Here is a 14880-nt window from a genome sequence, read left to right on the forward strand (position 1 = left end):
ATTGCAGTTTGGCTTCTCCAATCCCAACTATCCCCTGTCCTAGCAACACTTACACACTAAAACACACACATACACAATCCTCCATAAGATGTACAAACGAAAACACACACTCACTTGTTCGTGGTATTCGATCCCCATACTCAGCGTATTAATCAGAATGGCGATCATGATCCCTCTTCCAAAGTACTTGCTGTCCACTATCTTCCTAAAGGTATCACACACCAGCCTCCAGGCCCGGACCACTCTCCCTGCCATGGTACCCATCTTTCGCTGCTCCTTCCTTGGCTGACGGCTGTCCTGACGGTCCCTACGGTCCCTGTGGTGGAGGTCCTGGGTGAACTCGTAGACGCCCTCGCTGTCTGAGTCCCCGGGGTTCTCGTTTCCGTCCATGCCGTCTGACTCCGCTGCCAGGGCCTTGGCACAGTAGGGGCATGACTCAGGGTCAAAGGGGAATGAGGCGTCCAGGGTTCCGATGGCGCTCAGGTCACGGCTGAATAGCTGGGCTGGAGGGAGGGATGGAGATGACAATAGGAAGCCGGGATGAGGAGAAAAACAAGATATACTGTGGGTCCAGACATATCACATCAGTATCTTTGTTGATATTGTACATTTTCAAACATGTACCTCAGAAAAATAAATGTTCCCTTTTCCTCCCTATTTTCATCACAGTCACAGCATGACTTTAATTAAAACAAGTCAAAAACACCAGTCTCCCCACACCTCTTACTTCTATCCCTCTGACATGGTTTGTGTGTGTTTTATGGTGTACCTGGCGTGGGCGTGTGTGTGTCCAACAGACTCTGTGGTCCCCTCTCCAGGGTTAGTGGTGGTATATTGAGGTTGAGGTTTATATTACTGATGGTACTAGCTGTAACACTGCCACTTCTAGACTCCATTAGTGCCCTGGGCTGTAGGGTGGGGTAGTTCTTAGGTCTGGGGGCAGCGAAGGGCACTGAGTTCCTCTTCATAGCTCTGGACATGGGGATGGGTGCCAGGGAGAAGGGGCTAGGGGTAGGGGCAAGGGTAGTGGGGGTGGTGGGCTCCAGGTGGCAGTCTGTGTGGCACATACTGCCCAGCGCGGGATTGGCCGGTGACGCCGGGGTCGCCAAGTTCAGGTCAGAGGTCGATGGAGGAAGACCCAGCATGAGACGTCCAGCGCCACCGTTGTTGCTATGTGAACCCGTCTCCACATCTGCCTCTCCTCCGACGACTCCCTCCACGCCCCTACCCCCTAGTCCCCCTCTCACACTCCCGTTCACTAGGTGATAGTGATGATGATGATGGTGATGTTGGTGAACCAAGTGATGAACGGACATAGACCCTTTTCTGGAGACCACAGAACCCTGTCTGGAAGCCTTCCTCCTCCTTCTCTGGCTCCCCCTCTCTCTCTCCAGGGCAGGGGGAGAGGCTGCGATGTTCATCCCAGCACGGCGCATCAAGGCCCGGCAGACATGGGCCACCTGCCTGCACCCCTTGCGGATGACATGGACCAGGAGTTTGAGCAGCTCGTCGTAGCAGGAGCCCGGCTCGGAGAAGGAGGCCAGGGTACTAGCATTGGACAGGAAACGGATGCGCTGTTCCTTCATCAGCTGGCTCTCCCTCTGCTTGGTCTCACTGAACTGGGTGGCGATGACGACCAGACACAGGTTGATCATGAAGAAAGAGCCAATCTGGATAGGGACAACCAGATACACACAGATTTAAGATAGGGACAACCAGATACACACAGAGTTAAGATAGGGACAACCAGATACACACAGAGTTAAGATAGGGACAACCAGATACACACAGAGTTAAGATAGGGACAACCAGATACACACAGAGTTAAGATAGGGACAACCAGATACACACAGAGTTAAGATAGGGACAACCAGATACACACAGAGTTAAGATAGGGACAACCAGATACACACAGAGTTAGGATAGGTACAACCAGATACACACAGAGTTAAGATAGGGACAACCAGATACACACAGAGTTAAGATAGGGACAACCAGATACACACAGAGTTAAGATAGGGACAACCAGATACACACAGAGTTAAGATAGGGACAACCAGATACACACAGAGTTAAGATAGGGACAACCAGATACACACAGAGTTAAGATAGGGACAACCAGATACACACAGAGTTAAGATAGGGACAACCAGATACACACAGAGTTAGGATAGGTACAACCAGATACACACAGAGTTAAGATAGGGACAACCAGATACACACAGAGTTAAGATAGGGACAACCAGATACACACAGAGTTAGGATAGGGACAACCAGATACACACAGAGTTAAGATAGGGACAACCAGATACACACAGAGTTAGGATAGGGACAACCAGATACACATCTCTACTGTGAGTTTAACATACAAATAACAGACAGTCCCCCAGGTTAGCTAGCGGCTAGACTCCCAGCCTCTGAGAAGCAGCTCCCCCAGCTCTGTGAATGTGTGCTTGAGGAGATAATACTTCTGTACTGTATCACCAGGCTGTGTACTGCTGAAGGGCGTATCAGACTGAACAGATGTTGAGTGGTGTATTGAGACATGTTGCTTCTGGAAGCAGTCTTCTTTACATAAGGGCCTGGGAGGGCATTCAGGAGTCAGGAGTTTGCTAAGAGTTTGAATAAGTAGCTATGCCATGGCATTGAATTCTGCTACAGACACACACAAACACACACAAAAACTATAGATGAATTATAATAATTCACTCTCCCTCTCATTTGGTCACTTACGATAATGAGGAGGATGAAGTAGATGAAGTTGTAGAAGGAGTGAGAATCCATCACAAAGTACATGATGTCCACCCATCCCTCCAGCGTGATCACCTATCAGAGAGAGAAGGGAGAATGAGAAAGAGAAGAGACAGAGAGAGCAACAGAGACAGAGATATCACACAAACAAAACATTTTGACTTCAAACCACTCCCCAGTGCACCATTCACATCACACCAACTACTGAAGACTACATCTTTCTCTCTCTCTGTTTGAGTTTCACCTCAATACAACAGAAAACAGCCACTGAGAGTGAGTTAACACTAGAACCGCTAAAGCAGTCATTTTGACTGCTAATGATCATTTATTTTTGTATTACTCTGCCCCCCTTCGTCCGTGACTTTTCCTAAATAAGTCTATATGAAGCACTGTCAGTGTTAGAATCTTAAAATTACAAACACAACTGGAGTTATAACCACATTTTAGGAGGGCATGTCATTTCTCTGAATGGTTTTTCCGCGTTGCATCTTCTTCTCCCACCAGTAGGACCTGCTCCACTCCTTCTTCCGACAGTTAAAAGTGCCCAGCTGATAATCACCCTGATAATTGCCTCGAATCTGAACCTGAACTATGCCAAAACTAATTTCATACATATAACAACACATTAAATCAATTCAATAAAGTATAATGGGGGAGGAAAGGGGAGAATGGGTGAGTTGATGAGCGAGGGGACGCAAACAATGCATAATTATGAATTCACCAATTGTGAATAAAAAACAGGGCGGGCCATTCTATTGTATTGATCCATTCTAATTATAATCTTTAAATGTTATGTACCCTATATCAGTCCACCAAACCAAAGCAGTCTTATCTGTCTACTCTGTCCTACTTGGAGTAGGCTACACAGTGAGAGTGTGTGTAATTGTACATGCTGAATGGCTTTCAATATCTGGGAAAACATCCACATCGGGCAGCAGGTGAGCGAGTGTCGGAGAATGTGGTGATAAGGCTTGTGGAACCTTAAGTTGACAAGGGGAGAAATGTCACCATGGACAGTTTCTTCACTTTACTGTCATTGGCAAACAAGTTGCTTGCAATGAAAACAAGTCTGGCCGGCACCATGATCAAAGTGAGTCGGGAGCTCCCTCCCGCTGCGCAAAATAAGGCACCTGCACAGCAGTTGTACTCCACAACGGTGTTGACGAATGACAAGAAGACAGGGACACAATAAAGATAGAAGAAAATACTATTATGCACAACAACCAAACAAAGGTATGTCAAAGTGTGTCAAGCAAGTGAAAGTTATGAAGATTTATGTCAACTGTTAGGACAAGGGATAACAGCTAAATGAAATCCAACTGATGCCATTGCGTGAAGAAGCACACAAGCACGAGCTGACAATAATTGACTATTTTTGACTGCTGTCATATCGACACTTATATTAATTATAATGCCATTACTGCTTTTGTGCTGATTTTCACTATTTATCAAAGCCACTTTGCACTTGTAATGATGTTTAGGCTACGTGTGTTTTCATAATTTGACCGCACATGTTGACCATGCGTCTTAGTGGTTGGGATATATATTTTTTTATGGTTATAAAAATAAGCTGTTACCATGTTCCAACACATATGCTTTCTGTTTCATAGTTGTAACTCTACGAATACAATTGATTGAACACTTGAATTTGTTATTGTTGTTGTTTTTACATACAGTGCATTCGGAAGGAAATCAGACCCCTTTACTTTTTCCACATTTTGTTACGTTACAGCCTATTTCTAAAATGGATTAAATTGTTTTTTTCCCCCTCATTAATCTACACACAATACCCCATAATGACAAAGCAAAAATAGGTTTTTAGAAATGTTTGCAAATGTATTACAAATAAAAATTGAAATATGACATTTACAAAAGTATTCAGATGCTTTACTCAGTACTTTGTTGAAGCACCTTTGGCAGCGATTACAGCCTCAAGTCTTCTTGGGTATGACGCTACAAGCTTGGCACACCTGTATTTGGGGAGTTTCTCCCATTCTTCTCTACAGACACTCTCAAGCTCTGTCAGGTTGGATGGGGGGCGTCACTGCATAGCTATTTTCAGGTCTCTCCAGAGATGTTCGATCGGGTTCAAGTCTGGGCTCTGGCTGGGCCCCTCAAGGACATTCAGAGACTTGTCCTGAAGCCACACTTGCGTCGTCTTGGCTGTGTGCTTAGGGTTGTTGTCCTGTTGGAAGGTGAACCTTCGCCCCAGTCTGAGGTCCTGAGCACGCTGGAGTAGGTTTTCTTCAAGGATTGATCTGTACTTTGCTTCGTTCATCTTTCCCTCGATCCTGACTAGTCTCCCAGTCCCTGCCGCTGAAAAACATTCCCACAGCATGATGCTGCCACCACCATGCTTCACCGTAGGGATGGTGCCAGGTTTTCTCCAGATGTGACACTTGGCATTCAGGCCAAAGAGTTAAATATTGGTTTCATCAGACCAGAGAATTGTTTAGGTGCCTTTTGGCAAACTCCAAGCGGGCTGTCATGTACCTTTTACTGAGGAGTGGCTTCCATCTGGCCACTCTACCATAAAGGCCTGATTGGTGGAGTGCTGAAGAGATGGTTGTCCTTCTGGAAGGTTCTCCCATCTCCAGAGAGGAACTTTGGAGCTCTGTCAGAGTGATTCTTGGTCACCTCGTTGACAAAGGCCCTTCTCCCCCTTTTGCTCAGTTTGGGCGGCCAGCTCTAGGAAGAGTCTTGGTGGTTCCAAACTTCTTCCATTTAAGAATTATGAAGGCCATTGTGTTCTTGGGGACATTCAATGCTGCAGAAATCTTTTGGTACCGTTCCCCAGATCTGTGCCTCAACACAATCCTGTCTCTGAGCTCTACGGACAATTCCTTCGACCTCATGGCTCGGTTTTTGCTCTGCATGCACTGTCAACTGTGGGACCTTATATAGACAGGTGTGTGCCTTTCCAAATCATGTCCAATCAATTGAATTTACCACAGGTGGACTCTAATCAAGTTGTAGAAAGATCTCAAGGATGATCAATGGAAACAGGATGCACCTGAGCTCAATTTCGAGTGTCATAGCAAAGGGTCTGAATCCTTATCTAAAAACCTGTTTTTGCTTTGTCATTATGGGGTATTGTGTGTAGATTGCTGAGGAAAATGTTTTATTTAATCAATTTTAGAATAAGGCTGTAACGTAACAAAATGTGGAATGAGTCAAGGGGTCTGAATACTTTCCGAAGTCACTGTAGCCTACAGTAACATAAACTAATGAAAATGCTATTGTGTTATTTGAAATATAATTATTCAAATGTTATTCTAATGTTACCCAAGGCCTTCATAAACACAACCAAATGATTATTTTTGCGATAGCATATATGAAATGTATTAATTACACTGTTAAAATGTTGCAGTCAGAATGAATGCTCATTAGCTTGAAGGGCAGTCCGTCGAGGCCCAGCGGTTCTAGTGTTAAAATGGGAAATCCTCAATCTTCTGATTAAGGAGTATGTAAAGTCTGTAAAGACATAACTGTAACACAGGGACAAATTAAAACTCGAACAATGTCCCTGCAATGAATAGACAGATAAGAGAGTGGAATGAAAGAGATGAAATTAAGCGCTTCACTCCGCTTTTCATCACCCTCTTAATCTACTAATCTTTATACAACCAATGATGCTCTCTGTCACTGTGTCTCATACACCCTAATACAACCTAACCCTGGGAAGGATACAGCTCAACAGCTATATCAAAGTCTTAAGGAGGCATCAGTTAAGTGGTCAGTCAACTGTTTGGCATACTTCAAAACAAAGAAAGAGATAAAAACACTTTTACGATGCTGCTTTAAAGGGTACTTTTGAACAAGATACTGTACAGTGTAGCGTAAAACCAATTTCCAAAAGATCAGCTGTCTCTAACCCTGGTGCCAACAATTAAAGTACCACAACACTTTAAACTCGCAGGCTCTGAGTATGCAGCTGATCACTAAGTTAGCATCAAATAGATGTGACAGCGATGCCATCTTCCTGAGACCCTTCTGAAATACTGCCATCCTGGACCTTTAAATGCCTTGGTTTTTATGGGTCAACAGTATTGACTGTGCTTTGTGGAGTGTACGTGTGCATGTGGCTGCATGTACATACATGTATCTGTGTTTCTGTGCATATGATTAAATATATGTGTACATGCAATCCATATGTATTCCACAAGAGGTTGGTGGCACCTTAATTGTGGAGGAAGGTCTTGTGGTAATGGCTGAAGCAGAATAAATGGAATGGTATCAAATATATCAAACACATGGTTTCCATTATTATGAGCTGTTCTCCGCTCAGCAGCCTCCACTGATGTATACATACACGCCCATGCCAGTTCCTCACCTGAAAGATGGCGATCCAGGCGTAGCAGATGTTATCAAAGTTGATGGCCCCTTTGAAGGGGTTGACGTGTCCAGCAGAGCAGTTACTATAGTACTGGTTCCAGTTGACACAGGTGGTGTTGTCTGTGCTGTTGTAGGAGTTCATGTCCATCTGGCACTGGAGACCTCCCTCGTCATACAGGATGGGCACAGAGGAACACAGACGCATGCCATTCTCCCTGGGCATGGAGCATATGAAGGGGTTCTCATCATCGTTCTCCGTGTGGTAGTAGTTGCCTAGTTCGACGGACAGAGGACTGAAGAGAGAGGAGAGAGAGCATTACAGTTAGTGTTCTAGTAGCATTAGGCATGGAGAATATGACGGGGGTTCTGGTCATGGTTCTCGGTATGGTAGTAGTTCCCCAGCGCCCCAGATAGAGGACTAGAGGGAAGAGAGGAGAGAGGGGATTATACCAAGGTTAGTGTAGCAGTTGTTGGAGTTCTACCATCTAGGGTTTTCATCACTGTTCCCTACGCAGTCTGTGCATGTGTACCGTATGTCCCTCGTCTGGGTGTGTGTGTTAACCACGGCTTAGCTCTAATGGTGCACATCTCCGTTAGAGGATAGATAATTGGTGCGTCTGTCAACACAGATTCTGCCTGGAGGCGATGTGACACGCTGGATCAGTGTGTGTGTGTGTATGTGAGTGTGTGTGTGTTTTGATGCATTAGCCACACAAGTAGCTTCAATTACTTACTGGGCCAAATCCTCCCTCTAGTACTGCTATGGCACTCCCAGTTATATATTTATATGCTAACACATATATATTTATTTAAGCTATTTAAGCTATTTCACACTTTAGGATGGAGTTATGCAACAGCTTCTGCTGGCGAGTCAATCTGTGTTGGAGGGGATTTAATCCTTGTATCCACCATGGAGTTTAATAATGTGCAGTTATGTGGCTAATGCATCGGCAAAACTGTGGTAATTAAAGATTAAAGATGTCTTTCCATTAAAGTTCCTCGCTGTTGCAGTCTGTTTTTATGGCTTTATCTACTATTATGAAATACAAAATTATGGAATGTAACATTTCATGAAATTCCAAGAAAACCTGAAATGTTTGGTCCAAATAGAATAGAATGAAACGTCTTCGCGAACCCATAATGTAGAAGGACATTCAGTTCCTTATGAGAAAATTTCATAAATCATAACTACCATAGTGGAAATGTCATATTACGTATTACGTATTACGTATTAATAATTACGTATTACGTATTAATAATTATGTATTACTTATAGAGCCCGCTGCTGTCTAAGTGTATGGGCAGTAATGGTCTCTCTCTAATCTCATTAGTTATCCTCTCATTCCCATTTATCACCTCTATATAATCATGGCTACTCATTTTATAATACAGGAGTGATGATGCTGCTCAGGCGATGGTGGCCAGTATGTTTGACAGTACTATATTTCAAGGTCAAATTTTCCCTACACTGTAAACCCCAAGGCATTTTTCTCTCAAATACTTCTAGTAAGTTGTACTCAAAGTCAATGAAAAGTCATTTTTACTTAAAATGTTTTTGTGGTACTTACGTGACACTAAATGAGAAGTCACACACACTAAATTCTTTAAAGATATGATAACAAATTAACTTTTTCCCCAGCACGATTTTTTGGAATTGTTTTCAATATCTGTGTTTTTGCATGTACATTGAGTGATTAATTTATTAAAATATTATGCTACACAAAGATAAAAAAATAAAATCTAAACAAATTCAATCATATAATTTTTTCACCCATTACTGAAATGGTTGTTCCAGTTTAAATGGCTTAGGTTGTCTCCTCCCATTGTGCTTAACCCTGGCAGTCATTATGAATGCAGGTTGTGGCTGAATACAAATTTAAACTGTTGGCTAGCCTAACGCTGGCTAGATTCCAATAGGAATTAGACATCACTTTGCAAGCTAGCATAATGTGATTTACAGTTAGGGTTGCAAAATTCTGGTAAATTTCCCAGGTTTTCAGAAATCCTGGTTGGAAGATTACTGAAAATGTTGGGAAAGTTTGTGGAATTTTGCAGCCCTACTTGCAGGCCTGATGTGGCCTGTAAACTATGAGTTTCAGGTCTATGCATAACACCATATGATATATGTAATGGTTTAATTATAATGATAATACTCACCTAGGAATTCACTTGAAGGCCACAGGACAGAAAATGAACGAATTCAACAACCATGTCTCTGTCACTAACAAATACAGTCATGGGTGGTAACTCTACAATTCAATCGAAGAGCCAAGGCACACTGCTAAATTATTGGAGGCGTGGCTTAGTGGGGGTGTTAAATTTAAGTATACCTTACTCCAAAAAACGGCATTTGTTTTACTCATGTGAAGGTAGTACTGTTCACTTCAGCTATTATAAGTTTCTTAACTGAATTTTTGTGAGGTAATCAGTTTCCTCAAAACGTTCTGGAAATCAAGCGTTCCTCATCAACAGCCAGCACACAGCTTAAGTAACAGAGGCTTATTTACTGTAGAAAATAAACTCACCTCGTTTGCCTCAGACCTCATTAGCATCTAACCAAACCCATTCATTTCTACCCTCTTCTTAACCCTAACCCCTCTGCCCCCACTGTCCTCACCACTCCTCTCCACCCCCACACACACATACACACACACACGCACGCACATACGCAGTGCTACTCACAGTGAGAAGTTCTCAGGCAGGAAGCAGCGGTTCCTCAGTAGCCCCGCCCACAGCTGCACACCCACGATGCCGAAGATGAAGAAGACGAAGAAACAGAGTAGCAGGACGTTCCCCAGCATGGGCAGGGTGTCCAGGAGGAGGGTCACCAGGATACGCATACCTACACACACACACACACACACACACACACACACACACACACACACACACACACACACACACACACACTGTTTTTAATACCTTGTCAGACACATACGTATACAGATATCAACACGTGTCCGGTATCATACACATTCCCACACACACCAATACACATACATATCTTTATACACAAGGGAAATGGAATGGTTCAACTACAGTATACCACGAGGCCAGATGGTAGGTTGTAATAGTGACAATGCAGTATACCATTCCTGTCTCTTTGTGTCAGAGTGCACTGTGCACGCCTGAGGAGGAAACGTTAGTAACTGCAGTAGCTCCAGTAACTGCAGTAAAGCACCTCAGTTTTACTACAATCTCTTCAGCCTTCTCCTCCTGCTCCTGCCCACACACTCCCCGGGGCCTATCTCTGTGACTGTGTGTGACTTCATCCTCTGTCCCTACTAACCAGACAGTGGTTAAATCAGGGTTATTAGCCATAGCCAATCTCTCTGTTTCTTTGATGAGGCTGATTTGTCTGGGATCTGATTCCACTCCGCTTTGATTTGCTTGCTCCCACCTTTCTGTGTTATCTCTCTCTCTCTCTCTCTCTCTCTCTCTCTCTCTCTCTCTCTCTCTCTCTCTCTCTCTCTCTCTCTCTCTCCCCCTTCTCCCTCCCTCCCTCGCTCTCCCTTGGATATCCTCTCTAGCTAAGCTCGCAGCAGAAACAGGTGACTCAGACGTCAGTAATGAGAATCACTTTCCAATCAGGATTTCTCCGGGTAATTGGAGGAGCCGGGTTAATCCCCGTCTGCTCAATGACTACCACCACCACGCAAGAACCAGCGAGGAATTAGTCGATTTTGGAAAGAAAGAAACAGAGCGAGGGAGGAAGAAGAGCGAGAAAGAGAGAGAAAGTGGGAGAAGGAGAAAGAGAGAGGATGGAGAGTGGGAGAGATAGCGATAGAGAGACAGAGACAGAGAGAGGATGGAGAGTGGGAGAGATAGCGATAGAGAGACAGAGAGAGGATGGAGAGTGGGAGAGATAGCGATAGAGAGACAGAGACAGAGAGAGGAGGTGGCGACAAAGTGACACAGAGCAAAAGAGAAGGAGGAGAGAGAGCAAGAGAAATGTGCACATTTGAAAGGAAAGAGGGTAGGGAGCAAAATAGGGAGAGGAAGAAAGAGCTGAGTAGAGATAAGAAGCGAGGGATGGTATTATCAGAGGAGAGAGAATAGAAGTGAGCCACAATGAGAAGCAGGTCTGGGTAATTAACAGGCGTGTCGACATTTTGGGTTCACATCCAGCTGTATTGTGTCTCTCTTTCCAATCTCACAGTCATCAGCTTTTACAGCTACGCTGCCTGGCATGGAACAAAGACATAAATCCAAGCCTAACACAGTAGGTTGGTCATTCCAACAATTCGGTGCATTTTGAGAAGTGTAACTTGGTCCAAAAAACATTTTGATTTCACCTCATTTTAACATTCTGTCATAAAGAACACATGTTCAAGAGGTTAAATAAAATAAAATAAACTATAGCGTTGACCGTAACAGCGTTGGCGGTAAAAGGGTTGACGATTTCATCTTAAATAAACCATAAATCCCCTTGTGACAGGATGAATGGAAGCTTGTTGTGTGCAACAGGGAGTGGCAATTGAATGCAAGATTCACCCAAAACATGTAATTGTTCAAAGATTTCTAGCCTGTCTATCTATGGGTAACAGGGTTGACGTGTTATGCTCGACCCACTCAGTTTTCAACCACAAAACACCAGAAAATTGCCAAAAAGAGTAGAACCAGCTCACCTACTTTTACACTATGATTTGACTATCAGATGTTCAATGTTTCTTTTGAAAAATATACTTAAAAAGGAATAGTTTCACCACATTAAAACGAGGGTTGACCTTAAAATGAGGGACAGATGTAAATGAATCACTAATCACATGAAATAAATAATAATCTTCAGAAATGACTCACATTCGTAAAAAAATATACATTTAAAATATATTTTTTGATTTAAAAAACATTTTTAGATACATGTCAAATATAAAATATTTGCCAAATAATGTTTTACAAATATATATATTTTATACATTTTATATCAATTACAACATACACTGAACCAAAATATAAACGCAGCATGCAACAATTTCAAAGGTTCATATAAGGAAATCAGTCAATTGAAATCAATTAATTAGGCCGTAATCTATGGATTTCACATGACTGAAAATACAGATATGCATCTGTTGGTCACAGATACCCTTTAAAAAAGGTAGGGGGGTGCATCAGAAAACCTGTCAGTATCTGGTGTGACCAGGATTTTGGCGGGAACTGGAACACGCTGTTGTACACGTCGTTCCAGAGTATCCCAAACATGCTCAATGGGTGCCATGTTTGGTGAGAATGAAGGCCATGGAAGAACTGGGACATTTTCAGGTTCCAGGAATTGTGTACAGATTCTTGCGACATGTGGCCGTGCGTTATCAGGCTGAAACATGAGGTGGCGGCACCGGATGAATGGCACGACAATGGGCCTCAGGATCTCGTCACATTATCTCTGTGCATTCAAATTGCCATTGATAAAACGCAATTGTGTTCATTGTCTGTAGCTTATGCCTGCCCATACCATAAACCCACCACCACCATGGGGAACTCTGTTCACAATGTTGACATCAGCAAAACTCTCGCTCACATGACGCCATACACACTGTCTGCCATCTGCCCGGTACAGTTGAAACCGGGATTCATCCGCGAAGCACACACTTCTCCAGCGTTCCAGTGGCCATCGAAGGTGAGCATTTGCCCACTGAAGTCGGTTACGACGCCGAACTGCAGTCAGGTCAAGACCCTGGTGAGGATGGTTTCTGACAGTTTGTGCAGAAATTATTTGGTTGTGCAAACCCACAGTTTTATCAGCTGTCCGGGTGGCTGGTCTCAGACGATCCCACAGGTGAAGTAGCTGGATGTGGAGGTCCTGGGCTGACGTTGTTACAACGTGGTCTGCGGTTGTGAGGCCGGTTGGATGTAGTGCCAAATTCTCTAAAAACTATGTTGGAGGCAGCTTATGGTAGAGAAATTAACATTCAATCATCTGGCAACAGCTCTGGTGGACATTCCTGCGCCAGCAAGCCAATTGCATGCTCCCTCAAAACTTGAGACATCTGTAGCATTGTGTTGTGTGACAAAACTGCACATTTTAGTGGCCTTTTACTGTCCCCAGCACAAGGTGCACCTGTGTAATGATCATGCTGTTTAATCAGCTTCTTGATGTGCCACACCTGTCAGGTGGATGGATTATCTTGGCAAAGGAGAAATGCTCACTAACGGGGATATAAACAAATTTGTGTACAAAATTTGAGAGAAATAAGCTTTTTGTGCATATGAAACATTTCTGGGATCTTTAATTTCAGCTCATGAAACATGGGACCAACACTTTACATGTTGCGATTATATTTTGGTTCAGTATATATTATGGAATGTATTTAAAATGTATATATAAATGTATATAACATGTATATCACAATATATGTTAAATACATCGCAAAATGTAATTTATTTCAAAATACTTTCTGAAATACTGTACATTAAAGAATGGATTTTGGTAAATATATTTAAATATGTATTTGGAAATGTTTTCTAAAATATATTACAACATGCATTTTAATTTTGTATTAAAATGTATTTTGTATTAAAAAATTGCCAAATCATATTGTTACGAAATAGTGACTATCTTAAAAATTAAACTTTAGTAAACTCTTTGGTATCACATGGACTTATGTCAGTCTCATTAAGACTGCATAACTGGCTGTGTACAAGCTTAACCTTTAATCACAGAACACAACATAACACTGGCATGATAATCCGTCTCATGGGACGCCAAAAAGCACTAAGACAAAGCCCCCAAGTCTTCTAATAGGCTGCCGCTGCTAGAATATATTTTGTCAAAAAGCATTTTTATTGTACTTGACGCATACCAAAAAAACAAACATACATTTAAATGCATTTAAACGACTACAAAAATTAATAAAAACATGATACATGTAGTGACTCCATGTCTTTCATGTGCATAGTCCCATGTAGCTCAGTTGATAGAGCATGGCGTTTGCAACGCCAGGGTTGTGGGTTCGTTTCCCACGGGGGACCAGTATGAAAAAAAATGTATGCACTCTCTAACTGTAAGTCACTCTGGATAAGAGCGTCTGCTAAATGACTAAAATATGACAAATAAACAAACAAACTTGACGAGAGCATTGCAACCAACGTCCAACTGGCATAACTTAACGTGTACTGGGTCGATTCACGAAATGAGTGCCTTTGATATGTTAAGTAGAAATGATGCACCAATATTGCATTTTAAAAGCCTATTATATGAAATGAAGTGCTCTTTAATATAGGCCACATGGAGAATTCAATAAATCTGATTTTCAATATGAATAAAGACTTGCTAAAGTGCCAAAATTCAGCAATTTGACATGTCCCTCTGTGCACCCTCTGTGACTTCTAGGAAGATTGTTAAACCACTAACCCCCAAAAAATACATCATTGTAAAGCCCTGGTTATTCTGTTGCTTTGACAAAGTTATTTCTGAAGATTATTACTTATTTTAAGGTCAACCCTGTTACGTGAACTGAACTCTCATTTTAATATGGTTGAACTATTCCTTTTTAAATATTAATTTCAAAAGAAACATTGAACATCTAATAGTCAAATCATAGTGCAAAAGCAGGTGAGCTGGTTAATTTTTTAGGGGGCCATTTTCTGGTGTTTTGTGGTGAAAACCTGAGTGGGTCTAGTATAACACGTCAACCTTGTAAAATGTTAGAAATATATATATATTTTTTTAAACAACTGGAGAACACCAATTGTTTACATTTTAGTCATTTAGCAGATGCTCTTATCCAGAGCGACTTACAGTTAGTGAATACATTTTTTTTTTTATACTTCCCCCCCGTGGGAATCGAACCCACAACC

The 14880-nt window shown here is 42.4% G+C and overlaps 1 protein-coding gene across 1 annotated transcript in view; it reads right to left on the reverse strand.

Annotated features, from left to right (window-relative positions):
• The window catches only part of cacna1g (calcium channel, voltage-dependent, T type, alpha 1G subunit), a 158381-nt gene that overhangs the window by 102426 nt on the left and 41075 nt on the right, over positions 1-14880 (reverse strand). The window contains exons 4-8 of the mRNA XM_041858665.2: positions 9769-9928; positions 7085-7379; positions 2734-2826; positions 770-1670; positions 115-503 (exon numbers count right to left, since the gene is read on the reverse strand). Coding sequence (XP_041714599.2) covers positions 115-503; positions 770-1670; positions 2734-2826; positions 7085-7379; positions 9769-9928 — 1838 coding nt within the window. The remainder of the gene's footprint in view (positions 1-114; positions 504-769; positions 1671-2733; positions 2827-7084; positions 7380-9768; positions 9929-14880) is intronic.

Source organism: Coregonus clupeaformis, chromosome 31 (genome assembly GCF_020615455.1).
Source record: "Coregonus clupeaformis isolate EN_2021a chromosome 31, ASM2061545v1, whole genome shotgun sequence".
NCBI classification, from domain to species: Eukaryota; Metazoa; Chordata; class Actinopteri; order Salmoniformes; family Salmonidae; genus Coregonus; species Coregonus clupeaformis.